A 27,974-nucleotide genomic window follows, 5' to 3' on the forward strand; every position below is an offset into this window, starting at 1 on the left:
TGCGCTCGGTCCCCAGTAGGGGTTGTGTAGGAGGCAGCAGAATGATGTTTTCTCTCTTTCCCTCTCCCTTCTTCTCTAAAAATAAAAAAATCTTTAAAAAAAAATCACTATTCAAATCTTCCTACTGATGTTTGTTGGAAGAAAAGGGTGAACAGTTACAACAGTGAAATGGCTTAAGCTCAAATTAATAAGCAATATAGATCCATTTGTTCATTTTCATAGGTAGTTTTATTTGGTTTTTAGAAAAATATATACAATTACTGGAACCTCAGTCTTCTTAAATAGTTTTAAATTAAAGTATGCAAGTGCTAGTAGTTGTTTATTTCCACAGTTAGAATGATGCCAACACTGTTCAATAAAGCAGCAGACAGGGTCCGTGCAGCCAAGTCCAGTTACTGACGGGTGGCAGGCACTGAGCAGGTCAGCCAGCTCAGGCAACACAGAAGAGGTCTGTCCCCTTGGTTTGCATTTAAGAAAGGAAGGAACGATGTGTGTACTCGGCTATCCTAACCACTGTACTTGCGTGGACATTTGGATGTGGGGTGGATGTCCTGGCAGCGCAGGCCGACAGGCTAGCTTTGGTCAAGCAGAGCTTGCCTTTCAGCGGGTGCTCAGTGGGTTTAGATCTGTTAGGATTACCTGTCAGTCTGACTGGTAGCAACTGAAACTCAAAGGTGTGGGGTACTTGTTAATACTGTTTCTTTGGATTAGACCCCTACTTTCTCCTGAATGTTCTTAATGAATTCACAGTATCCAACAGTGCTTGTGAACAATTCAGGTTGGCAGCTGACTTCCACAGTTTTGAGTAAAGCCAGGAGGCAGCAGGGATTGCTTTAGCTTAGTTTCCCTCACCCTTTCCCAATGTACTATGCACTATATATACAAGTATATCCTATGGAAACTCTATGCCCACCTCTCCAGGAGCACACATCTGCCCCCACTGCTTCTGGGGCTTCTCAAGGAACTGTAGCCTGGTCAGTGCCAGCCAGAGGCCAGTGTGTCATGGGAGGGGCTTTCTGTGGGGCTTAAAGGGATCTGGGATAGGGAACTGATGCCAGGAGCCATCCTCTTTCCTCACTGTACGTACACACTTGCTAAGTAAGCAAAGCAGGCCAACATCATGAGTAGCTTCTGTGTTGGGGTCTACAAATGTTTGTGTGAGTGGGAGGGGGTGATGGGAGGTAGGAAATGAGCAGGGGAGCTGGAGGCCCCATTAGGAAGGAGAAGGGAGAGAGCGGTATTTCGTTCTCTGCTCGTCGATCTCCTGCTTCGTCTTTTGGATGCAGCTGAAGATCTCCTTAAAGAGCGCTTTGTATTCGGGAGGCGGTGTGCTGGTGGGGGAGCTAGCAGGCTCGGGGGCACCAGCGGTGGGTGGGTCCCTGGCAGCTAGGTCCCTGGCCGGAGCCCTGGCAGTCTGCACGGCCTTGTGGGACAGCGAGTCCCCCTCCTGCTGCTGGCACTTCCTCAGCAGCTCCTCGTACTTGGCCTTCAGTGCGCTATACTGCGTGTCCACCTCATGCAGCAGGGACACACCCCTCTGCTTCACAGCCTTGGCCCTCCGGATGCAGGTCTCCTCGTGGCCCTTCACGATGTCACCACCAGCCAAGCTGCTGAGCACTGTCTCGCTGCTGCTTCGCTTGAGGGGCCTCCGTGGGGCCTCGGGCACCGTCAGCAGCATCTCCTCCAGCAGGCTCTGGCCAGGCTCTTTGAAAGGGACGAATAGGGAGTCGGGCACCAGCTTCTCAACCCCATTCACGAAGGGCCGCTCAGACTGCAGCGCCCGCCGCATTTCAGCCACCTCGGCCTCCAGCTCCAGCGCCCGGGCGCGGTAGGCGCCGGCGGTGCCCAGCTGCTGCTCCAGCTCCTCGTTCTCCTTCAGCACCAGCTCGTACTCCTCCTCCAGGGCGCCCCGCCTCTGCCGCTCCAGGCTCAGCTGCGCCTGCAGCGTCCTCACCGCCTTCTTCAAATGCTTGTTTTCTTCTTCGTCTGGGCTTGGCTGACTTGGCAAGGAAGTGATCTTTTCCGCAAACACGTGGTCATATACAAAGTGTCTAGGGAAAATGTGGAAAGAATATATTACACAGATTGACTGAGACTGGAGAGAAAGAGCAGCGATTTTTTTCAGCTAAATATTTTTGAGGAGCTGTGACAGGGACTGAATTTTTGCCTATTCCTCACTAGAACAGCGGCTAAAAAGAAACTGTGTGAGGTGGGCACACAAAACATGTTCAAAAACATAATTTTTGAGACTAATTTTTTTAAACATGGAGAGTGCTCCAGAACACCCATTCCCAAAGACCAGCAGTCTGACTGCTATGTTTCAAGGGAATCAGAGGGCCCAGTGGTCCTCCACCTTGCATAGATTAGACTTTCCGAGGTAGTTTTAAAAATTGACGCCGGGTCCCACCCCCCAGATTCTAACCTAGCTGGTCTATCGCCTGGACTTGGGTTTCTTCCACGCTCTCCATGTGGTTCATCACATGCTGCAGTGGCCTTTAACCAGGAATGCACATCAGAATCACCTGCAGGATTTACCCACACCCAGAGATTCTGATTTAGGCCTGAGGGAATCACTTGTACTGCAGCTGGCAAAACCCGGCAGGTGATATGATGAACTAAGCCACGGTGAGAACCATCAAACACAGAGCTGGCCTCTCTCCTGTTTAGGGTCCTTGGCAACTTGTAACTGTATTTATCTGTGTGATGATTTGCTCGTCTGCTTCTCATGGGATGGAAAACTCCACGAAGAAGGGCAGGAACTGTGTCTATTTTACTCGCCACTCCTCATGTCTAGCATAGACCTGACACACAGCAGGTGCTCAATAAGCAGTCCTTAAGTAGAAATTCAATCTCATAAGTAAACTGTAAAGGCATTAATGTAGGCACAAAACCATTCACCAGGATTTTTGTTTTATTGAAATTTCAATTTTTTTCTTCACTCTAATGTAAAACACAACCCCAAAATTTGTAGTGTATCAGAAGTACTGCATCTTATTTTAAACTAAGATTTCAAACATTAAATACATGCTTCCAAGACTTTAGACAATGAGTTTCCATGAAATTGCTAATACCCAAGAACTCTAATTTGCACGTTTAAGTGGTTTTGTTTGAACCACTGGTGGTCTAATAGCTAAGTGGCATTTCTTAAATGGACTTCGAATCTACAGGATGCAGACAGCATCTGTGCCGAGATGCTCCCCTGCCTGCACACATCACGGGAGGGGGGGCTCTTACTGGCGCAGGTCATATAGCTCTTTCAGACACGAGAAGCTGGGTGCCGACTTCTGGTCATGCTTTCTCTGGCTCCTCCTCCCTTGGCCAGATGACTTCAACTCCTCCACTTGGCTCTGGAGGTGATCGACGTTGGCTTGCAGGCATTCGATTGTCTCAGTCAGACTGTGAGGGACAGACAAAGCTGATTGCCGCTTGTCGTATGAAATTGAGGGCATAGCAGTGAGGAGAGATTAGCTGCTAATCACTCAACCTGGGCTTTCTTAATTGGAAAAGACTGCTACCTAATCTCTATTTTTCATAAAGAATTAAATTAAACCTTGCCCCATACTGACCCAAACCCACAACAGCCATGCTCTATTCTAGTTTATACCAAATGACTCCTGCCCAGGGCTTCCTCAATGGATTCTAGACAGTTTACCTCAAAATCTTTTGCTGTGAGGCCTTGCTGTCAGCAACAAGCTTTTGATTTGTTTCTTCTAGCTCCCTTGCCGTGACATCTAACTGCTCATAAACCTTCGCATGCTGCTCATTCATCTGCCGCAGGAGCTCCACCTGCTTGGTCAGGTACTGTAAGAGAAGGTGGGTGCACCGGTTACACAGCGAACACACGAGAGACCTGCTGCCTTCCAGCACCTGACACGAACTCCCTGGATTTAGTGACCCCACAGGTTGTGAGGGCTCAGTCCCACAAAACTGCACCCACTTCAGATGTCAGTAACAAGTCCCAGGGGCTGCCCATACTTCCGGCCAACCAGCTATAATTTGGGGGTTCCCATGACCTCCTCTCAGGTTCAATAATTTGCTAAAACAATTCACAGAACTCAGGAAAGTGCTTTACTTGCATTTACTGGTTTATTTATAAAGAAATCAACTCAGGAACAGACAAATGGAAGAGATGTACAGGGCAAGGGGTGAGTGTCCACGCCCTCTCGATGAACCACCCTTCCAGCACGTGGAATGTTCACCAATCCAATCTCGTTTTATCAAAGCCTCCTTACACAGGTACGACTGATTAGATCGCTGCCCTTGGTGCCTGGGTGCAATCTCCAGCCCCTGTTCCCCCCGCAGAGGCTGGAGCTGGGCTGAGAGTTCTAGCTTTCTCTCGTCAGTCAGGAAATTCCAAGGGTTTTACGAGCTCTGTGCCAGGAATTGAGGATAAAGAACAAATATATAATCTTTATCACATCACAATACCACAGGTTTATTTTATGAAAAGAACTTTAAATCCCAATTAAACTACCTGTCTTAACAGGAGCTGAGTACAGGCCACGCTCTACTGCTGCACCCTAGTGCTTTCCAGCACCCTGTGCATCACTGAGGTCGGCCAGGTCTTACAAAGCACACAACACTCACACAATTCACTCAGCAGGAAAATCTAGTGAGAAATAATCATCCCAGAAGAGAAAGAGCACGGAAAACACGATCAACGTTTAACCAAAAGTTTCACGGTTTACAGAAATAAGAAAGCCTAAAGTAGAAGATTTCAGATGATTTTCACTTGAAAAAAAATTATTTTTTCCTAAGTGAGCCATTCCGGACAAAGCAAAAAGGGTGTGTGTGTGATAACAATGATTTAAATAGAAAGAGGTATTTTAGCTCACTATTCAAAGACTCTTGTTATTTATTCTGTGAAAATGTTATCACCACAATCCTTATTTGTGAAAAATCTGCCAGATTACTTATTTTGGTGCTGCTAAATGCTTTCTAAATGGCAAGGATAAAGGGGACAGTCACAGCCTACTGCCTGGGCGGTCAGTTACTTTGATTTCCTATTTGCCTCCACCTAACGACATGGGAACAGTATATATTCCAAATGAAATATTCAAAGGAATTCTCTGGAAGAAAAAAAAAGGTAAGTCTGAAGCATTACCAATGACCAAATGACCAAAGATACAACTTTATTATTATTTTTTAAAAACATATCTTTATTGATTTCAGAGAGAGAAAAGGAGGGGGGAGAGAGACAGAGATAGAAACATCAATGATGAAAGCGTCATTGATCAGCTGCCTAGCCCGCAGGCCGGGCATGTGCCCTGACTGGGAATTGAACCTGGATCTCCTGGATCCTAGGTCGATGCTCAACCACTGAGCCATGCCTGGCTGGGCAAAGGTACAACTTTAAAAACACTTTTCTTGAGGCTTTTTATACAACTATACAAGTATTTGCAAAGCTAACCGACTTTTCAAATAACAGGATAAACGATCTCAATGGGCTCCTTAAACGGCAGTGTGGCGGAGCTGGAAAAACACACATGGACTTTTTAAAAATCTGGTCACATAACTTGGGAGCGATGTGTTGAGAAATCAGCTCTCATAACTTCAACTTTCTCATCTGAACTCTTGGGGCCAAAGTGTTTTGAAAATTCTTTAAAATTTAGAAAGAGAACATGGCACATACCACACACACTTGGTAACACCCCCAGTGAGGTCTGGGCAGCACCCTGTAATCAAGTATTAATATTTCTGTGTCAAAAGTACTGTATGAGTAAAGAGTATAAACAGTCTCACATCAGTTCAGATCTGGATTTGCTGTACCCCGCCCCTCCAAATTGCTGCAAACTTAACAAAAAGATGTTGTTTTATAAGCCTTTTGGGTTCAGAATTGTACAAAAGAGGCTGAGGATGGGTTTGCACCTACTTGCAGGTGCTAATGAAATGAGGTGAGCAGCACAGCTGTGCAAGTAGCACGGTCCCTGTGGAGTCCGTGCCTAGGCTTCTCTCCCACCGGCTGGCTCTCCTGGTCCCTGGGACACCAACCATTGAGTCTGTTGGGGGAAGCCTTTCAGAACTGCAGGAGGTGCCCTTAACCTTGTCCCTTGGCTAGCAATGTCACAGCAGAGTCCTGTCACTGACAGGAATGTGTTCAATCACATAGGAATACTGGAGTGGAAAAAAAGGTTTAGAATCATGGGAAAATATATAATAGTTGCAGAAAAATTTCAAGCTACTTTATATCAAGTATAAGGTCTCAAGTACTCTTTGTGACTGATCCAAAACAACCTAAAAGAAAGCTAATGCATAGACTGACACTACATATTAATTTACAACAGGAGCTGTCCCTGCCCAGTGACTGAAATATTCCTGTCCTCTGCAGGACACATCTGCCCCATAAAGGGCAGGTGAGGGGCCAACTCCCACAGAAGCCTTTGGGTGGGCAAAAGCTCAGAGAAAAGAGCTGGCCTGGTGGGAGGCAGTGGTATAGTGGCTAAGAGCATAGCTTTGGGATCAGAATTTGGTTTGAGGTCCCACTTTGCCATTTCTAACTAGGTGACTTTTAGCAAGTAACTTAATTTTTCTAAGGTGAGATTACCTTATCACATACCTCATAAAGGTGCTATGAGATTAATATATGTAAAAGGTTCAGCATGGTATCTGGCAATATGAAAAAGCTGCTCAATAAGACAAGAGGTAGCTATTGTCATCTTTATTCCCAATTTTCAAACTTTACATGTGCCAAGATTCATCTGAAGGAATACTGAAGTATAGGAACCTGGGTCCTTCCTCCTAGAATTCTCATTTAGTGAGACTGGAGTAAAGCCAGGATTCTGCATTTTTAGCAAAAACCCAGGTGATGTTAGTACAAGTGGTCCATGGATCACACTTACTAGAGAAATGCTGATTTTGGACGTGACAAATCCTGGAAATCTCCCCTCCCCCAACACCCCTCCCTTGGGTCTGGGAGATAGAAGCATTCACTTTGATAAACAATAATTCTTTTTCAAAACTCCCTTGGGTCTGGGAGATAGAAGCATTCACTTTGATAAACAATAATTCTTTTTCAAAAAATATTTTAAAAATATTTTTATTGATTGATTTGAGAGAAAGAGAGGAACATGGATTTGTTGTTCCACTTACTTATGCATTCATGGGTTGACTGTTATATGTGCCCTGACTGGGGATTGAACCCACAACCTTGGTGCATCAGATGATACTCTAATCAACTGGGCTACCTGGCCAGGGCAATAATTCTTAAGCTTAACCTAACTATTTCCCTTCTTAGGACTTAGTTTGGTTGTAGTTACTCATTAAGATTAGGCTGCATATTAACTATCACAGCAGCATTCTTTACCATGCTGTATTTTGACATGTGTTTAGAATCATAATCCCCTAAAATTACATACCAGTTAATACCAGTTACCTTAACCTCGAGTGCTTCTGCTGAACTTCTCAGTCCACCCAAATACTGACTCTCTACAGATGGCTAATCTTATTTACTACATTTTAAAACTTTCTATTATGGATAACTTCAAACATATATAAACGCAGAGAAAATGGTTTAATGAACCCCCATCTACCCACTATCCAGTTTCAACAACTATCAACAGTCAATCTTGTTTCATCTCTTCCACACTCATCTTCAATCATTTTAAAGCAGATCTAAGACATTTAATTCAAGTACACATATTTATATATTTCTAAAAGATACACTTTTAATTTTAACTACAATTCCAATCATACCTAAAAAACTCCAAAAATTCCTTATCATCTCTCATGTTTCATTGTTAATACTTCCCAACTGTCTCTTCACTGGTTTTTCTAGCTTCGTCTGTGAGCTACTATCTTCCTTATTTTACACTCAGGGGTATGTTTATCCTAAAATTTTGGAGCTGCCTCACTCATGGTCCCTCCTCCTTTATGACCTTTACCCTACTCCCCTCCCCCCCCCCGCCCCCCGGGTCCATCTAATGCAGGAGTCAGGCCAGGGTCCATGGATAGACCGGAGAGGGTCTTATAAACTTGGATGTGGGGAAGGTGCACCTTCATCTCCACTAACTTCTAACTGAAATCTAGCACTTCCTTCAATTATGAATAGTGGCAACACACCACTAGCAGTGTGAGGGGTATCTAGGAATTCACCACCAACAAGAATCATAGGTATTTTCATAGACCACTGTAATGGTTGCAGCAGAAATCTTGATTGATTGGTTACATTCATCACTATTTGAAATTACAGTAGTTTTTAGATTGCCATTAGATCTTGGTAGTTAATGTATTCATAAAGAAACACTTATATTACTAATCACACATTAATTTTTTTCCATATATTGCTATGCATTCAATAATAGATTCCCTATGTAATTCTATGTATTTTGTGTATTCTAAGGGGAACATTAGAGACCTCAGTAGACATACAAAGGGATGCACAGCATGAAAGTGGTCAAGAGCCCCGACTGCCCTTCAGGCCTCTGTCCAAAGCCCTTTCAGACCACTTCTCCCAAAGCAGCCAATTAATTTCCCCCAAAACACTTAACTCCATAATAAACAACTGAACTGCTTACCTGTTAATGTCCTAGTCTTTCTAAACTTCCTCTCATATATCTGGTCCATTTAGCACAATTCCTTACACACAGTAGAGACCTAAAAAGTACTGGTTGAACGGCCACTTTTAGACTTCTGTTCACAACAGCTTGTCATGCTTTGTTCAGCTCAGACTGTGACATGTCCATAGATTTAACTTAAAGGTTTTGAGAAGGACTTTGGGTACAGCCCTCATGGAAAAAGGCCCTGGTAGCCACTCAGTTCTCTCCCCTCGTCCCATTTACAGATTATTTCTCTGTATTTACTCCCATGGCATGGATACACCCCTGTAATCTGTGAGTTACTTACAATCCCTTCCAGCTATTATGTGGGTCCCAAGTTGTTGCCCCTTTTTCAAGATATGCTGAAATTAGAGTTATGGCCAATATAAAGGAAACAAGTCAATATGCAACTAAGCACAAAGAGGCTATCTGAAAAACTACAGTAAGTACTAAAAAACTACAATAAGTTGATATATATGTAAAAGCCTGTGATGGCCCTGGCCTGGTAGCTCAGTTGGTTAGAGCATCATCCTGATATGCCAAGGTTGTGGGTTCAGTCCCTGGTCAGGGCACATACAAGAATTAACCAATGAATGCATAAATAAGTGGAACAACAAATCTATGTTTCTATTCCTTTCTAAAATCAATCAGTAATTTTTTAATTTTAATTTTTTAGTTTTTTTATTTTTAATATATCTTTATTGCTTTCAGAGAAAGGAAAGGAGAGGGAGAGAGAGACAGAAACATCAATGATGAGAGAGTCATTGATCGAGCCCGCAACCCGGGCATGTGCCCTGACCGGGAATCGAGCCCTGATCGCCTGGATCCCAGGTTGATGCTCAATCGCTGAGCCACGCCCGGCAGGGCTTAATTTTTGTTTTTAAAAAGCCTGTGATAAAAACACAATGAAACTACTTAGAAAAACCTTGTGATATTTTGGTCTTATAGGACTTGGCTTTAAGACAATCAAAAAAACAGCCTGGCCTGGCCGGGTGCGGCTCAGTGGTTGAGCGTCAGCCTAGGATCCAGATCTTGGTTCCATTCCTGGTCAGGACACATCCCTGGGTTTTGGGCTCGATCCCCAGTAGGGGGCGTGCAGGAGGCAGCCGACCAATGACGACTCTCTCATCACTGATGTTTCCACTTTCTTTCTCCCTTCCTCTCTCTGAAATCAATAAAGATACATTTAAAAAACAAAAAATTAAAAAAAAACCCAACAGGCAGGGAGCTTGTTTTCACATGGGAGGAGTCTAATCTTATTATTATTAGAACTAATCAGAAAACCCTCCACTTCTCCAAGAATCTGTGATTGGTTACCTAGCAAAGGAGTCCAAATTGGTTGGCAACTTAAAAGAGAAATTATTAGATTTCTTAGGAAATACTGACTTAAGGTCAGAGAATCAGAACTCTTTATAAGTCAGATGCCGCTTTAAGGCTCACTTTCTGAAACTTCGAATCAGCACTGATCATTTTTTTCTGAATGCAGAAGTTAAGTGTATCAGCTCATTTTCTACCCTTCATTTAAAGGTACATAGATATGCTGCTAATGTTCTGGTTTTCTCAGTTCAGAAGCTTTAACCCTTTGCGGTCGTTTGTCTACTCTCAGCCACCAAAGCTTTTTTACCATTCCGGTCGTATGTCTGCTCTCAGCCACCAAAGCTTTTTTACCGTTCCGGTCGTATGTCTGCTCTCAGCCACCACAGCAAAGAACCATACAAATCTTAACTCTATTCATTCGTGTATCAGTTCATAATTTCTCTGAAAGCTCTTAATTCTGACCAGTATGACACCCATGTCCAAATTTAATACGACTGCAAAGGGTTAAAACCAGTCTCAAATGAATCTGACAGGACTGCCAAGACCCATAAATTCAAGTGCCTAAAAGAGTTCATGTACAAAAAGATTTGCCATATTAAACAGGGGAAAGGGAGACATATATACAAATAGTGGGAAGAGGGGAATATGGGGGTAGCAAAAATATCAACCTACAGGCAAGAGTATCAAAGTTTAAGTGCAGTAAGTTATCTCACACAGGTTTTGAAATTTGCACAGGTCACCTCAACAATAAGCACCAGGTTTAGGTTATGCACAAAAGCTATAAATAGGCCACCTTTACAACTGAGGCAAAAGTCTGGGGAAAGAAGGCCTACAGGATTATATTAACACTTATTTGCGATTGTATAACCCTGAGCTGGAATCCAGAAAAACATAGAGACAACCCTAACTAAAAATGCCTAAGGAATGGAATAGAAATTTGGCTTTTATGCAGTGTTGGGATTATTTTTATATTAAGGAACAAGCCCAAATCCTCTGAATTTAGTATCAAAATGACCTTCTACAATACTGAAGAAATATTTCCTATTACGTTTAAAAAAACCTCTTTACCCTGATTAAAATATTATTATTTACCCTGTAGGAAATTAAGGGGAGAAAAAGCATGAATGTGAAAATAAAAACCACCTCTAATCTCACTATTAAAAGTGTGGCTTGTTTTTAAGGTCTATTTTCCAGTAATTGAAATAAATTTATTTTTTTCAGAATTAAGATTCTTTTATTACTAAATATTTAAAACATGGGTAAACTGTGAAACAATTTATACTGTCCAAAATATACATACTTAGATAATCTCTTCCCCTCAGAACCACCCTATGCAAGCATTCTTATCACTATTACACATGTAGCAAACAGGGTCTGAAAGGTAATTCACATGCCTAAGGTCTGTACTATTTGATATAGAATGGAGGGCTGAAGCCTGAACCTTCTAACACTGAGGCCAGAGTTCCTTCCACATAGGTGGAGACCCACAGTTTAGGAATTATTGGAAGTGCTTCGTAAACTATTTATCAGTCCTCTGTTAACGATACTGATTTCAACAAGTATTTATTGATTATCTACTCTGTGCAAAAGGCCATGAATAAATACAACAATAGCCTTCAATGCTGCAACGGGAAATTGGGGGGGGGGGGCAGGGAAAAATAAAACAAATAAGTGTAACATATAGTAGAATATTGATCAGTGTAGCAAAGGAAGCACGAAATGCTTTAAAACTTCCAAAGACATGAGCTCTTGAAAGGACACCTTGAAAGGCCAGACTACTTTGTTCTTTTCTTTTGCCCTTTGTTATTTTTAAAAAAATTAAATTATTTATCAATTACACTTTACTTTCAATATTATTTTGTATTGGTTTTGGGTGTACAGCATAGTGGTTAGACAATCATATACCTTATAGTGTCCCCCCAATATTTCCAGTATCCACCTGGCACTGTACAGCTATTGCAATATTACTGACTATATTCCCTGTGCTGTACTTTACATTCCCATGACTATCCTGTAATTACACAAATTTGTACTTCTTACTCCCCTCACCTTTTTCATCTAGCCCCCAACCTCCCTCACCTCTGGTGACCCTCAGTCTGTTCTCTGTATCTGTGAGTCTGTTTCAGTTTTGTTTATTTTGTTCTTTAGATTCCACATGTAAGTGAAATCACATGGTATTTGTCTTTCTCTGTTTGACTTATTTCACTTAGCATAATGCCCTCTAGGTCCATCTATGCTGTCACTAAGGGTAAGATTTCAGACCACTTTGAGTGGGAAGGACAACTCCTGTCAGGATAATGAAAGTTCCAAGAAGAGAAGCAACACAACTACAGGCTGGAGACTGCTTCCAGGACTGTAGGCACTTTGAGAGAATCCAGTTTCCTCTGAGGGTGTCAAATCTCATTAATCTCCAAAACTGCTTTCCTCCCTCTCATCTGGGGAAAAATTTTGTTCTGGATTCTCATATTAATACTGAATAAGAGTGATAAAGGCTATAGGTGTCTCTGAAGTCAATCATTACTTTCAATAATTTAATCTTTTTACATTAAAAGTGATGCCCAACATAATACTGATCAATTTTTATGAGAATTGTTGAAACCCTCTGACAGTCACTGAAAGCATATTTGTAGTTAGTTCTATTTAGAAACTGCCCTTTCACAGTTTCCTAGTTGTCTATTTCCATAGTGAGTCACAGTTTGGGGGGTTTTCCTAGGACTTTTCCCAGTAAACCAGTATTCAAATTGTTCTTCATTCACCATGAGTAGTGTGTCCCAGGACCATGTTCCTGGACTGTCTCATTGAAGACATCTCTGGGTGGGTGGGATAAGAGCTGACTCTGACTTTCAACTATATATTTTTCAAAACTTAAAAAAAAATCATACAGATTCTTGAATAAGATGGTGGCGTAGGTAACAGCTGTAACCCACTGCCTCCTGGAACCACATCAAAATTACAACTAAAATACAGAACCACCATCACTCAGAGCCTCCTGAAATCTGGCTGCACAGAAGCCCTACAACCAGGGAAATGAAGAAGACTGAGACCAGTAGGAGGGGCGGAGAAGCAGGCAGATTGGGGCTGAATCATAGAGACACGGCCGTTGGTCCACACCCGGTGCCGCGGGTCAAACCTCGGTGGCGGAAGTTTCCCGGAGTGAGGGGTCCCAGCCTCATATAAGGAACCCCAGCCCAGGACTCCAGGGCCGGGAAGAGATGTCCCCACAACTTTGGGCTGTGAAAACTAGTGGGGACTGTTTCTGAGGGTCGCTGAGGCTGCGGGAGCCCCAGGCAGCTCCTCTTAAAGGGCCCGTGCACGGACTCACTCAGACACGCTCCCTCTGAGCCCAGCACCAGGCAGCAGCCTGAAAGGAACCGGGATACTCGGGGAGGAACTAACCTGCCTGAAATAGGGGTGAGAGGCAGAGGGACGGCTTCCTCCCAGGCAGAAGGGCTGGCGGAGGCCATGGCTCCTGTGGCGAGTCCTCCCCGCACAGCCAGCAGGCAGGCGCCCTATTTGAATCTCCAGCACCTGACTCACACTGTTGGCCCCACCCTGTGATTCCCGGAGGCCCCGCCCCTCCCCACTTGCAGCTCATCCAGGCCATTTCCAGTGGCTCTTCTATGCAAGTGGCCTCTTGAGCCTCATGCTTAGGACTTTCCTAGAATCTCTCAAACAAGCAGCAGCGGACCCCATATGGCTTGATAAGTGGCCCCAGGCCTGGCACTAGCGGCAAACTGCACTGGTTCATAGCTTGGCCTCTCCTGGGCACCTCCAAGCCCAGCACAAGTAGCAGCCAAGTATGGTTTGCTGTGTAGCTCATGCTGGGTGGCCCTGGGCAAGGCACTGGCAGAGGCTGACTTTGCACCTCCCTGGAGGCCCCAGGGACAGTGCACCTGGTGGTCAGACTCGACCACGCTGGATGACAACCCTACCACATTCATGAGTGACACACTCTATGGGCACACTTGATGAACAACAAAGCCCCACTGAAGTAAATCCTGCTCTATAGGGGTGTCTCCAGCACAGCAGCTCTTTGGCTGTAGTTGCAGCTGGTCCTCACAGACAATTGTCCTGGGGGTCAATTCTTCTCAGTGATGCCAACAGCAACCAAGGCTCAACTACAGCAGGACAGTGCACACAGCCCACACAGGGGAGCACCTAGAAGGCCCTGCACAGGTGACTGGGGAGGCTGAGACACTGGACCCTACAGGACACCTACTACACAAAGCCATTCTACAAATTCCAGGAGACATAGCAGCTCTACCTAATACACAGAAACAAACACCTGGAAGCAGCCAAATTGTGGAGGCAAAGAAACATGTCACAAAGGAAAGAACAGAAGAAATCTCCAGAAAAGAAACTAAATGAAGTAGAACCAAGCAAGCTACTAGATACAGAGTTCAGAATTATGGTTATAAGGATGCTCAAGGATATTAGTAAGACTATTAAGAAAACAAGTGAGACCATCGATGACATAATAAAGTATCAATCAGAAATGAACTCTACACAAACTGAAATGAAGAAAAATTTACAGGGAATCAACAGTACAGTAGAGGACGCTGAGAATCAAATCAGCAATTTGGAACACGAGGAAACAAAAACCACCCAACCAGAAGAGCAAAAAGAAAAAAGAATCCAGAAATATAAAGATAGTATAAGGAGTCTCTGGGACAACTTCAAGTGTAGCCCAACATTCGCATTGTAGGGGTGCCAGAGGTGAAGAAAGAAAGCAAGACATTGGGAACCTATTTGAAAAAATAATGACAGAAAACTTCCCCTACCTGGGGAAAGAAACAGACTTACAAGACCAGGAAGCACAGAGTCCCAAACAAGAGGAACCCAAAGAGGCCTAAACCAAAACACATCATAGTCAGAATGCCAAAGGTTAAAGACAAAGAGAGACTTAAAAGCAGCAAGAGAACAGCAGTTAGTTACCTATAAGGGAGCACCCATATGACTGTCAGCTGATTTCTCAACAAAAACTGCAGGCCAGAAGGGAGTGGCAAGAAATATTCAAAGTGATAAAAAGCAAGAACCTACAACCAAGATGACTCTACCCAGCAAAGCTATCATTTAGAATTGAAGGTCAGATAAAGAGCTTCTCAGACAAGGAAAAGCTAAAGGAGTTCATCACCACCAGATCAGTACTACATGAAATGTTGAAGGGTTCTCTTTAAGAAGAAGCAAATGAACAAAAGAATCTGAGAAAGTAAATAGATCCAGAGACACTGAAGCATGCAACAGATTGTGGTATCTCAGAGGGAAGAGTGAAGGGAGGTGGGGGGGGTGGGAAGAGATTAACCAAAGAAGTTATATGCATATATGCATAACCCATGGACCCAGACAATAATGGGGTGAAGGCCTGGGGAGGGGGTGGGAGTGAGGTGGAGAGGGTCAATGGGGGGAGGAAATGGGACACCTGTAATACTTTCAACAATAAAAAGAAATTAAAAAAAAATCATGTATTATTTTTCTTATCAGGAAAATCCAAATAAACAATTCTGAAAAATTAGTTTAAAACTTGTACAAGTGATTCCATTCATGTAAAGTTCAAAAGAGGCTAACCTAATCTAGGGTGTTAGAATGTTGGTCAGTCGGGGTGGTGACTGGAAGAGCTGATAAAATTCCCATTTCTTATCTGTGTGTTGGTTGCATGGGTATGTTTACTTTATAAAAATTCGTTGAACTATTTGTGCTTTTTTCTGTATGTATATTTCAATAAAAAGTTTACTTAGAAAAAACTGACGTAAGGTTTGAATTACGAAAAGAGCCCTTATAAAATTTAAGGGCTCCCAAAGATTGCAGTGATAAGAGGCATATAACACAAGGGTCATCTTTTAGAAGGGAGGTAGGCTCTTTGCCTGGGTACTTTTACAAAAGCATAAGACCTTCCTTTTTTAGACTATTAGAGAAAACTTAAAATTGTATGTTGTGATTTGTAAGTCTGCCAGGCACAGATGTGAACCAAGCAGGCAATAAGATAGTCTCTGGGAGTCCTCTGCCTGCTAAGTGGGCTTAGCCAGCACTGCCATCATATCTCACTTTATCCCATCCCTATGGACTTTCATGAAGTGATTTATAAAAAGAAGGAAAGAAAGCCAACTGTAATGGCAGAGAAGAAATCTAGGACGGTGTTGTTCTATCCAAAAAACAGCTATGAATAAGTTGTAAACTGTTGAAGACTTGGATATATGAACCAGAGCACCACATGCTCCATTACAGAAAAGAGAGATTCCAGTCAGGATGGGGGAGTAAGAAAATACTGTGCTCACTTCCTCCCAGAGCCACATCAAAATTACAACTGAATTATAGAACCACCACCCTTGAGAACCACCTGAAAACTAGCTGAGAACTCCTATAACTAGGAATATAAATAAGCCATGTTGAGACTGGTAGGAGGGCCAAGACTCAAAACAGACTGATCTCACACCCATATGTGGCGATTAAGAACAGGGAGAGATAGCTTGGCTGCAGAGGTCCCCCCCCTGAGGAGCTAGGAGTCCCAGCCCTACACCAGGACCCCAGCCCGGAGCACCAGTGCCAGGAAGAGGAGTCCCCACAACAGCTGACTGTAAAACAGCAGAGATTCTGTCGAGATGAGATGAAGGGCTGCTGGAAACTCAGGTGTACTCTTAAAGGGCCAAGCACAGACTCGCTCACTCGCAAACACTTGCCCTCAGCTCCAGCACAGAGGCAGGAGCTGGAAAAGCACCAGGGACATACGGGGAGGAACTGAATTGTCAGGCTTCAAGGTGAAGACTTAGAGGGGCAGCTTTCTCCCAGACAGAAATGCAGGCACAGGCCACTGTTTCTTTGTTGAGTCCTCCACCTAGACAGCCAGCAGGCAGGCATGAAATCTGAGTCTCCACCTGGCTAACACGGCGCAACCCCACCATGGTGATTTCACCCAAACCAACTTGTGTGTCCAGCCCAAGCCTCCTTCAGCAGCTGTTCCTCACAAGCAGCCAGCCTCAGCCTGTACTGCAGACTTTCCTAAAATCTCTCAAAGGTCCACAAACCCCAAATAAGCAGCTGTTGGCCTTGGTGTGCCCTATACCCTTTGCTAAGCGGCCTCAAGCCTGGCATAAGTGGCAGCTGGCCTTGGTTCACAGGTTAGCCTCTCTCAGGAGCCTCCAAGCCCAGCACAGGCAGCAAATGACCTGGCCTGCATTAGAAGCCCTCCCAAGAGGCCCCAGAACTAGCATACCCAGGGGCGAGCTTCAGACCAAAGCAGAGCTTTAGACAAATTTCTCCACAAATGACACACCCACAGGATGAATTCAGCAGGCAGCAGAACCGAGCTATAGCAAATCTCACTCTGTGGGGTCAGCCCCTACACAACAGCTCACCCACTGTACTCATGGCCAGTCCTCACAGCCAGTCAGTCTGAGTGTCGATACCATCCACTGATGTGCCAACAGCAATCAAGGCTCAACTACAACAGGAGGGTACACACAACCCATACAAGGTGACCAGGAAAACTGCGCCACTGGGCTCCACAGGACACCTACTACGTAAGGTTACCCTGCCAAGACTGGGGTATCTGGCATATTGACCTATACACAGAAGCAAACACTGGAAGGCAGCCAAAATGAAGAGACAAAGAAACATGTCCAAATGAAAGAACAGGACAAAACTCCAGAAAAAGAACTCAATGAAATGGAGGCAAGCAATCTACAAGATACAGAGCTCAAAACACTGGTTATAAGGATATTCAATGAACTTAGGGGAAGAATAGATTAATTCAGTGATAGAAATCATAAAAAACAACCAGTCAAAAATGAAGAATACAATATCTGAAGTGAAGAATACACTAGAAGGAATCAACAGTAGAGTAGATGAAGCAGAGAATCAAATCAGCAACTTGGAAGATAAGGTAGTGGAAAACAAAATCAGAACAGCAAAAAAGGAAAAAGAATTTAATATAAGGATAGTTTAAGGAACCTCTGGGACAACATCAAGCGTTAACAACATTCACAACAGTGGTACCAGAAAGAAAAGAGAGAGGAAGGGATTGAGAACCTGTTTGAAGAAATAATGATGAAAAACTTTCCTAACGTGGTGAAGGAAACAGACATACAAGCCCAGGAAGCATAGAGAGACCCAAACAACATGAACCCAAAGAGGCCCACACCAAGACACATTGTAATTAAACTGCTAAAGGTTAAAGACAAAGAGAATCTTAAAAGCAGCAAGAGAAAAGCAGTTAGTTACGTACAAGGGAGCTCCCATAAGACTGTCAGTTGATTTCTCAACAGAAACTTTGCAGGCCAGAATGGATTGGCACAAAATAGTCAAACTGATGAAAAGCAAGGTCCTACAGCCAAGATTCCTCTATCCAGCACCGCTGTAACGTAGAATCAAAGAAGAGACAATTAGTTTCCCAGAACAGAAAAAGCTAAAGGAGTTCATCACCACCAAAGGAGTATTATAAGAAATGTTAAAGGGACTTCTTCTAAAAGAAGGAGAAAGATAAAAAATATGAACAGTAAAATGGCAATACATACCTATCAATAATTACTTAAAATGTAAATGGATTGAATGCTCCAATCAAAAGACATAGGGTGACTGAATGAATAAGAGCACAAGATCCATACGAATGTTGCCTACAAGAGACCAACTTCAGATCAAAAGACATAGACTGAAGATAAAGGAATGGAAAAATTTTCATGCAAATGCAAACAAACAAAAAAAGCTTGGTAGCAATACTTGTATTAGACAAAAAAGACTTTAAAACAAAGGCTATAAGAAGACACAAAGAAGGACATTTCATAATGATAAAAGGGATCAATCCAACAAGAATGTAAGACTCTAAAACATAAAACTTAAGAACACATAGGCAGTAAACTCTCTGATATTGCTCTTAGTAATATTTTTTTGGATGTGACTCCTCAGGCAAGGAAAACAAAAAATAAAATAAACAAATGGGGCTATGCCAAACTAAAAAGTTTTTGCACAGCAAAGGAAACCATCAACAAAATTAAAATACAGCCTACTGAATGGGAGAAAATATTCACCAATGATACATCCAATAAGACGTTAATATTCAAAATATATAAAGAACTTATACAACTTAACACCAAAAAGACAAACAATCTGATTAAAAAATAAGCTGAGTGAATAGACATTTCTCCAAAGAAGACATACAAATGGCCAATAGACATATGAAAAGATGCTCTATGTCACTCATCAGAGAAATGCAAATTAAAACCACAATGAGATAATACCTCACGTGTCAGAATGGCTATCATCAATAAATCAACAAATAACAAACACTGGGGAAAATGTGGAGAAAAGGGAATCCTCGTGCACTGTAATGGGAATACTGATTGGTGCAGTCACTATGGAGAACAGTTTGAAGGTTCCTCAAAAAATTAAAATCAGAATTACCATATGACCCACCAAATACCCAGAAGGGTACTTATCTGAAGAAATCCAAAACACTGATTTTTTCAGAATGTCAATCATCTGTCTTAACTGTTTAATCATCATCAATACCACAGAAAACAAAGGTAGAAAGACAAGTTACATGGATCATAAAGCAATTGTGTTTGTGATCTCCTACAGGAACAAATAAGCATCACTCTCTTAATTATGCAAATATTTGGACTTTTTTCCATCTATACTTAAGAGATTTACTAAAATACCAGTAATAGTATTTAGTTATAGTGATTTATAGGTACTTTCATAAAAAACATCAATCCAATGTATTAAGACTATGCAAATACCCAAATGCAATACATAATCATAGTGTATAATGTCTTCATGTTTATGCACTAGAACCCCTATGTGAAATCTTCCAATGAGCTGAAAACCAAAGTCTATGAACCAAAGTAGGAATGAGTTCCTTAACCATGTATGACATCTGGCTAGGTAATAGTTTAAAAACACCTGCTTTTTCTGCAGTTTTAGATTTCTGCAAAACTCTGTAAGCAATTACACTCATTTCATGTATGGCATGCTCCATGCTCTTTAAATGTTGAATGTGCTAAAAATGGTAGCTGGCCCGGCCAGGCGTGGCTCAGTGGTTGAGCGTTGACCGAGGATCCAGGTGATCGGGGTTCGATTCCCGGTCAGGGCACATGCCCTGGTTGTGGGCTCAATCAATGACTCTCTCATCATTGATGTTTCTATCTCTCTCTCTCCCTCCTTTCCTCTCTCTGAAATCAATAAAGATATATTTAAAAAAAAAATAAAAATGGTAGCTGGTGCTTGGCCAGCATGGCTCAGGGGTTGAGCACTGACTATGAACCAGGTGGTCACCTGGTTCGATTCCTAGTCAAGGTACATGCCTGGGTTTCGGGCTCGATCCCCAGTAGAGAGGAGTGCAGGAGGAAGCCGATCGATGATTCTCTCTCATCAATGATGTTTCTCTCTCTCCCTCTCCCTTCCTCTCTCTGAAATCAATAAAAACATTTAAAATAAAATAAAATAAAATAAAATAAAATAAAATAAAATAAAATAAAATAAGCTGGTGACTTCAATATCATTCCAAGATGTACCTTCCTAAAATTATAAAAGTGTATTTTAGTCACATCACTGGCTATATTCATAAATCCTGATGAAGGAAAAGACTATTATATGTACCTTAATTAGGGCAACTATGTAAAATTAAGGATATTGATATTATAAATTTGCCTTACTTTTGATAAGTTTATTTGCATTGGAAAACTCAAATTTGTGGCTCTGGCTGGTGTGGCTTAGTTAGTTGGAGCGTCATCCCCTACACCTAAAGGTCGTGGGTTCAATTCCCTCCAGGAGGACACAGACCTAGATTTCAAGGGGGTTCAATCTCTAGTTTGGGAGACAACCAATCACTGTTTCTCTCTCTCTTTCTCTCTAAAATCAATAAAAGCATGTCCTTGGGTGAGGATTAAAAAACAAACAAAAACAAAACTGAAATTTGTGTACCTTTGATTGCTTTGAAGCCAAGGACTGCATAATTCTACTTCTTTGAATTTCTAGCAGCTGGTTCAGTATTTAACCAGAGCTCAGTGAGTTCTTATCACCGTTCTAAGGTCTTTTACATTTTTTTTGCACACAGACACGAGCTGGTTCCACTGTAACATCTGGGGTAGGGATGGGAGTGGGGGCAGAAGGGAAGGGCAGATGCAACCACGAAGCCTCAACAGTGCAAGCAGTTTTCTTTCTTAAGCTGGGTGGTGGGTGCACAGGCATTCATTATATTATTTATTTTCTTATAACTCTTTGCATAATTCATTTTTTAAAAGATCAAAGTAAAAACTAAGTATAATATTCACAGCTTTATTTTGCTTCACACAGTGGCAACTACTGGACCATTTACTTCAATATACTTCACCAAAGGTGCAGAGAGAAATGTCTTTCATTGCTCAGACTTAAGTGTTGGGAAAGCCTAACAAAAGTAGAAATTAACCTCTCTGCCCTCTGATGGTTCTTCTTCTCAAAGAAGTCTGTGTTAGAAATTAAACACTGCTTCTAACTACAAGTGTCATTTTAACAGAATATGACTGGTGTAACAGCAGCAACATGCCACGCCTCCAAGTGTAACTCTCTCGCTGAGTAAATTACCTCAATTTCCTGTAACTGCTCCTGATTGGTTGTGTACATCTGCTGAAGAGAATCCTCCAACTCTGTGTTCCGATCCAGTAATGTCTTCCCAAGCTCAGCAGCAAGATGGAGATCTAGCAGGACAAGCAAATAATGCAAATGACCTCACTGCAACATCTTATATAACCCAGTCCTTAAAATAAGAATGAACCAAGACCCAACCCAATGTAGAAAGTTTAAGTCAGATCTCTGTAGAACAGAGTGGGGAACCTTTTCTCTTCCAAGGACCATTCAGATTATTTGTAACTCATTTACGGTCCATACAAAATTATCAGCCTAAAAATTAGCCCGCTATATTTGGTCAAACATTTAATTAACTCACCCCTACTGTGATGGCTGGAACTGCTTTTCTTTGGTGAGGCCTTGGCAGGGCCAGACCAAATGATTTCGGGCTGGACGTTCCCCACCCCTGCTGTAGGAGGTGGAATGGCCCACAAGGAAACCTGGGTCATAGTTAATATCCAGTTGAATTGGGGCCCTCTACTTGTAATGTGCTCTCTTATGTGCCCCTATTTATAAGATGTGAAGGAGACTGGTCTTTATGGAGATATACTCATTAGTCTAGGAATGATCAATCAGCATTGTGACTTCTAAGATCATAATTATTTTATAATGGACTGGATTTATTCATATCCTGATTATCTCCTTTTTTGGACAGAGCCTCAACCAAAGTACAGGCAGATATTTAAATAGTCTCTAAAGTTCCTATGAACTCTGGCTGCTGTAAATGTGCATTGTATTATTGCAACTGTCAAAGCAAAGTTTATTTTGACAAGTGGATACTGCAATCGCCTGGGTGAGAGATAATGGTGGCTTGGACTAGGGTGGCAGAAATGGAAATGGAGAGAAGGGATAGGATTCTGGATATGTTTTGAAAGTAGAGGTAAAAGGATGTGTTAACCCAATAGGATGCAGTGTGTGTGAGAAGAAAAAAATGAATTTGGTGATAATAAAAAAAGGATCTACTTTAGAAAGGAAGGTCACAAGGAAAGTCACTCTGAGGACAGGTCTTAGCTAAAGCTTGAAGGATGAGGACCTCGCCAGTAAAAGCCAGGCAGAGGCACTGCAACATGAGAGAACGTGACATGTCCTTGACAAAATGCCAGTTTGAAAGAAGCATGAGGGGAAGACTGGTGTGAGATGAAGTAGGAGAAGTAGGCAGGGATCGGGTCACACAAGATTTTATAGGCCATGGTAAAGTTTGACTTTTATTCTAAGTATGATAGGAAGTCATTTTACTTAATGTCATAAAAATGTTTATTATGAAAAGGTACTTGTTACAAAAAAACAGGGAGCTGTACTACATGATTTTTAAACTTAATTTTTAGAGGTTGACAAATAAGGTTTACATCTGTTCATTACTATTGATATTAAAACTCCACCTAGAATAAGAGGTAATAGGAAAGCAATATATTTTGTCGTCTGGTACTGTTCATTCCAGTGCAGAATTAGTATCCTGCTTGGTTGGTTTTCTCTCACTGGGAAAAAAGAAAAGCAGCAAAATTGACCACACACCACTGCAGCTCATAGTAAATATTTTACATTTAAAATAAATTAGTATACTGTCAATAGACAGGTGTTAAAATACATTCTCTCATGATTGAAATATTAACAATGCCTATTGATGTACTAAAGGCTTAGGATAACAATTCTATGAAATAACACCTTGTATTCACAAGACAGAACCTTTATGAAAGGCTCGAATCATGTAAGAGACATTCATCTTTATATCTTTTGAAGGTATTTAGACCAGTTGTTCCGATGAGACAACTTTAAGCACAAAGATGCTAACTGACCTGATCAAATCTACACACGAGTCACAGGCAAAACAGACACTCGTGTCACCAGGTTCTAACTGTCACTCTCATCACCATTCTCTACTTTATTATCCATGTCTACACAGTTTTAAGATGACTGACAGGGGTGTCTGTACACTTCAAGGGAGAGTACAAATTTCTCTAGTTGAGGTATTTAAATCTTTTTGCTCGTTTTCACAGATGGCAACCAGAAACTAGAGCTGAGCTACCTGGCTTTTATTGCCTACTCTGTCAAAGAAAGTACATACAACCTTAGGTAAGCTAATCTATTGTTTTCACTAAGTGAAAACAGAACTATGTATGGCTAAAGATATTCCAGAAATAATTACTTTGTACTCATAGGGTATGCAATGTGAATACACAGTGCCACATAGAAGCCACCACTCTGTAGTAAAGACAAAATGTCTCCTTGCCTGTTTTATAGTGGTGAGTAATTCCTCACTGGGAAGGACCAGAGACTCACTAAAGATGTTCTTAACTAGCAGTAAAAACCTTAATCAAGACTAACTTCAGATCAAAGCCTGAATCAAGACTAACTTCAGACCACCCTTACCTACTTCCATTCTGTTATGAAACTACCCACAGCCAGGAGCAGCTCTCCTCCTACTGCAGAAAGGGATGCCAAGTAAAGCACTCTTCCAGTCAACGGCAACCAGAAAAGAACTTGAGACTTGCCCTGTCTCAGCCCTTATTTCCAGTTAAACAAAGCCCAACCTGGCTAAATAACCTCAAGTCTCAGTCTCCTACATATTTTATAGGCTGTTTAGGATAGAATTCTGGCAAGACAAGTATCAACTACAAGAAAGTGCCTGTGAAGTCACACTGTCTATAAGAGGATACTACTTCATCTGTTAGTTTAAGGACAAGGGTATTTTTCGGTCTTTAAAAAAAGTTCATTTCCTGTCGCGTAGTGTATGGCTTCTATAATCAAAAGGAGCCAAAAGCTGGCAGTAAGCCCAAGAAGGTTTTCTAAATAATTAGTGGGGCAAATGGGAAGAGTATTCAATGTTCTTTATTACTGTTTTTAATTAAGGCACAAAAGAAAAGAAAATGATATAGTTTTAAGCCATATGCATCTGTTCATCTATTTTCCAATAAGGATTTTCATTAGGAGGTTGTCTTTTCTAAATCCTACTGAACTGGCTTGGGCAGCACTAAAAATACCACAGATTTACTGCAGGCTTGAGAACCACAACCTAGCAACACCTCATGTTTAATATTCTTTCCCTAATCAGCCTTTGCAAGTGATAATAATCCATTTTAACACTAAACTGTTAAGCTTCAAAAAGACATTCCACTCAGCCCTACATCTTAGGCAGAAAAAATATTAGCTCTAGCAGCCAGAGTGTATTTTTAAAAGTATCTTTCTTCCAGAATTCGTAAACCTTTAAATTCCATTGCTATTATATTTTTATTTTCCTCAGCTTTTTAAAAAACCATATGAGGACAACATATTCCCACATTAACTGTGGTCTACAGCAGTAATTCAATAATATTAAGGCTGAAAGCTTTTCCTATTACAAAGTCAAATGCGTCATTTGGTGATGCTCCTGTGTGACTCCTGTTGCCAATGTTACTATAATTGGGAAAGAAAAAAACTTGAATATAAACATCAAGAAAAACGATGATGTCAGTTTTAATGGCCCTCCAAACAGTGATTCAGCAAATTAGTTACACACCAGGAAAATGTACTCATCTTGAAAAGAAGTAGGAATCTTAGGATTCCTTTAAACTAAGATTTCATTTGCTGATCCATGCAACAGAAACCCGAATCCTTATTCTAAGCTTGCACAGCTCCCCAAACAACAATTATAATAGCAGCTGGTCTAAAGGATAAGCCAGTCTCTGAAGTCTTTCCACCTTGCTCTCAGGGGCACCTTTCAAACAGAAGGCTCCTGCTGTCCCAGAAAGGATAGTGCCCACAGAGATCATTGTCGGTATTCTTCCTGTGCCAACTCAGCCCTCTGACAAAAGACAATCTCTTCATCAAAGTGTTCTGTAAAAGCAAAGGGTTTTTTCCTTCTGCCTGCACACAGCTTTATAAGTTTCTATAAAGGTGTGAATAGTAGACCAGAGCCTTTCGAGGTTAGATTTTTCCCCAGCAACTTTAATTTAAAAAAGAATGCCCCAGCAAACTTTGATAACTTAAATAATGCTTCTACTGCTAAGGAAAAATAACTGTAGTTCTATGACTTTGAGACAGGATCTTAAAAAGTTGTTTTAGTAGCTCTCTCCAAACAAGGCTTGCTCAGTAAAGTTAATACAGGCAGACGTAGAAGATATTGTGGATTTGGTTTCAGACCACTGTAATTATGCAAGTATCACAATAAATTGAGTCATAATCTTTTTGCTGATGGAGGGTCTTGCCTTCCATTTGTAAAAAACGCAACACCTGTGTAACATGAAGTGCAGGTAAGATAAAACAAGGTCTGCTGGTAGCGAGGATGTTAACAAATGAACAGACACGTGTCTGCACTTGATAAAATCCCACTACATTTGCTTATCAATTTGTTTAACAAGACAGACCTGCTGTGCTTTCAGCCTTCATTTTTTTACAGGCCATATTCACAAGTTATGATTGTTGGAATTTCACATCTATTCCTACCCCACACACTTGGATATGACATACAGGGTTATGCCAAAGTCCACTGTGATAACGGATGTAAAAGTCCTTTGAGAAGCACAGAACAAATTCCAAATGCAAACTGGCATTAAGGAGGTTCAGGCCTGTGTTCTTTAAGACTTCATTAGCTTGCACACCTGATGACTTCCTTCTGATCAGAGGTTAAAGAGTTCTACAGGTAACCCCAACAAGTTGCATTTACTTCTCAAGTAGATTGAAATATCACAAATGGTTGTTCCTAACAACCTCCCACAGGAGAAAGTGCAGTGTGGATTACGGTACCTGATAGATGAGCGCCATGAAAACAGTAAAGAGTGCCTCAGTTCAGCCCAACAAATATTAAAATTGAGCTTCTATTATGTGCTAAGTATTATGCTAGATTAAAAAAAAAAAAAAGCACAAAAAAACCCCCCAAACCAAGCCTGTACAGATCTATGCTTCTTAAATGCAGGGAATAAAAATATTTAGCTTTGATTATACAAACTGCTCAGTTTATTATAAGGAAATCTTGCAATTGCAGTGGTTGTCACATTAATCCTGGAGAAAGTATCAAACTAGGCCATCAATCCTTATGGGGAATTCTGAAAGCAGGTTTGTTAAAAGGTAAGACAAATTGGTCTTGCGGACAGAGCGCATATGATGGTAGATACTGCACTGCAGCTGCTAAACAGCTTCTACTACAGAAGCAGGCAAAACGGTGAACTACTTTGGTTTAAGTGACTGTCCACAGCATAGTGACTTAAAAAAATCACCTTTCCCCCGAAGAGGTGTTTATTTTCCTATTCTAAGTGCGAGTCATCCCCTCACCCCCAAGTTCCGTGGCTAACGCGAACGAACATTATGGCCATTTAATAGTCACTAAACGAAACGCAGATTTTCAGTGCAAGTTAAAGCTGAAAAAGTTGATTTACACAGAATCGCAGAAAAGGAAGAAGCCTGAAAAATTCTGCCGAGGATGATTCAGAACAGCCGTTACGAAGTTCGCTGGAGTTCGGGCGGAACCCCAGCTCCCCCAAGAACAGCACCTACTTCTGCCCCCACGGCGGCCGGGAGGATTAAATGACACCCGCGTTAAGGGCGGGTCGGTGCCTGGCTCACAAAAAGCGTCTCCAATCGCAAGGTCCTGCTACAACAGGCAAAGGAAGGGGGGCCCGACTCCAAATGCACGGCCGTCTAGGGTTCTTCTCTGGAGACAGACCTTCGGCCGGAAACCCAAGGCACGCCGAGAAGCCGAAGCCAGTGTTTAACCGACAAGCCGGAGTCCAGAGCGAAGGAAGAGCAGAGGTGGGGATGCCCTCAAGCCGCGCGGCAGGGCCCCCGGTGACCCGCGCGCAGCGTCTCCCCAACGGGCTACCATCCAACCGACGCCGCAACCAAAGGGCGGTTTGGACAGCGCCGGGGACCCTCAGCGCGAGCGAGCAGGTTCAGAAACACCTGCTCCCCCTCTTATCTTGAGGGCAGTCACTTGGCCGCTTTGGCCCCCGCTTTCCTCACCTGGAAAATGGGGTTAACATCAAGAAGTTACCCTCCCACAGGGTTGCCGTGCGCGCACAGGGCTTGGCGCGGGTCCCTCCTCGGCGCCCCGCTCCCCGGCCGCCGGCGCGCTCCCGCCGCGCCGCCCCCGCCCCCAGCAGCAGCCGGGGCCGGGAGAAGCGCGGGGGCCAACCGGGAAAGCGCGGCCGGCCGCGCCCGGCGCGGGCTCGCGGCCCACCGCCGGTGTGATGCCGACCGCGGCGCAGAGCCTCCCGGGAGGGACGGGCAGGTGCGGCCGCTCCGCACGCGCGCCGGGGCCGGCTCCCGGCACCTGGCGTCCCCGCGCCGCAGGCAAAGGCAACTTTTCACAGCTTCGCGGGCCCGAGCCTCCCGGCCAGGCCGCCCGCCCGCCGCCCGCGGCCTCACCTTGCTGGAGGTCCTGGTGGTCGTACCACGGCTCGTCCTCCTTCAGCTCGAACTCCTCCACCAGGTTCTCCGCCAGCATCTCGGCCGCTTCTCCCGGGGGCAGCGGCCCCCGCCCCCGCCGTCCCGCCTCAGCCGCTGCCCCGGGCGCTCCGCCGGCCCCTCCGCCCTCAGCCAGAGCCGCCCTCGGGCGGGACG

The 27,974-nt window shown here is 42.9% G+C and overlaps 1 protein-coding gene across 1 annotated transcript; it reads right to left on the reverse strand.

Annotated features, from left to right (window-relative positions):
- Nucleotides 1-80: 80 nt before the first annotated feature.
- On the reverse strand, nt 81-27,890 carry CDR2 (cerebellar degeneration related protein 2). Its single transcript, XM_087815179.1, has 5 exons — nt 27,780-27,890; nt 21,402-21,514; nt 3,653-3,801; nt 3,235-3,396; nt 81-2,051 (listed from the first exon to the last, which is right to left on the reverse strand). Exons 1-5 carry the CDS (start codon nt 27,856-27,858, stop codon nt 1,214-1,216), a joined length of 1,341 nt encoding a protein of 446 aa, XP_087671305.1. The 5' UTR covers nt 27,859-27,890; the 3' UTR covers nt 81-1,213.
- Between the last annotated feature and the right edge of the window lie 84 nt (nt 27,891-27,974).

This window comes from Miniopterus natalensis, chromosome 3 (assembly GCF_054644295.1).
Source record: "Miniopterus natalensis isolate mMinNat1 chromosome 3, mMinNat1.hap1, whole genome shotgun sequence".
Taxonomy (NCBI): Eukaryota; Metazoa; Chordata; class Mammalia; order Chiroptera; family Miniopteridae; genus Miniopterus; species Miniopterus natalensis.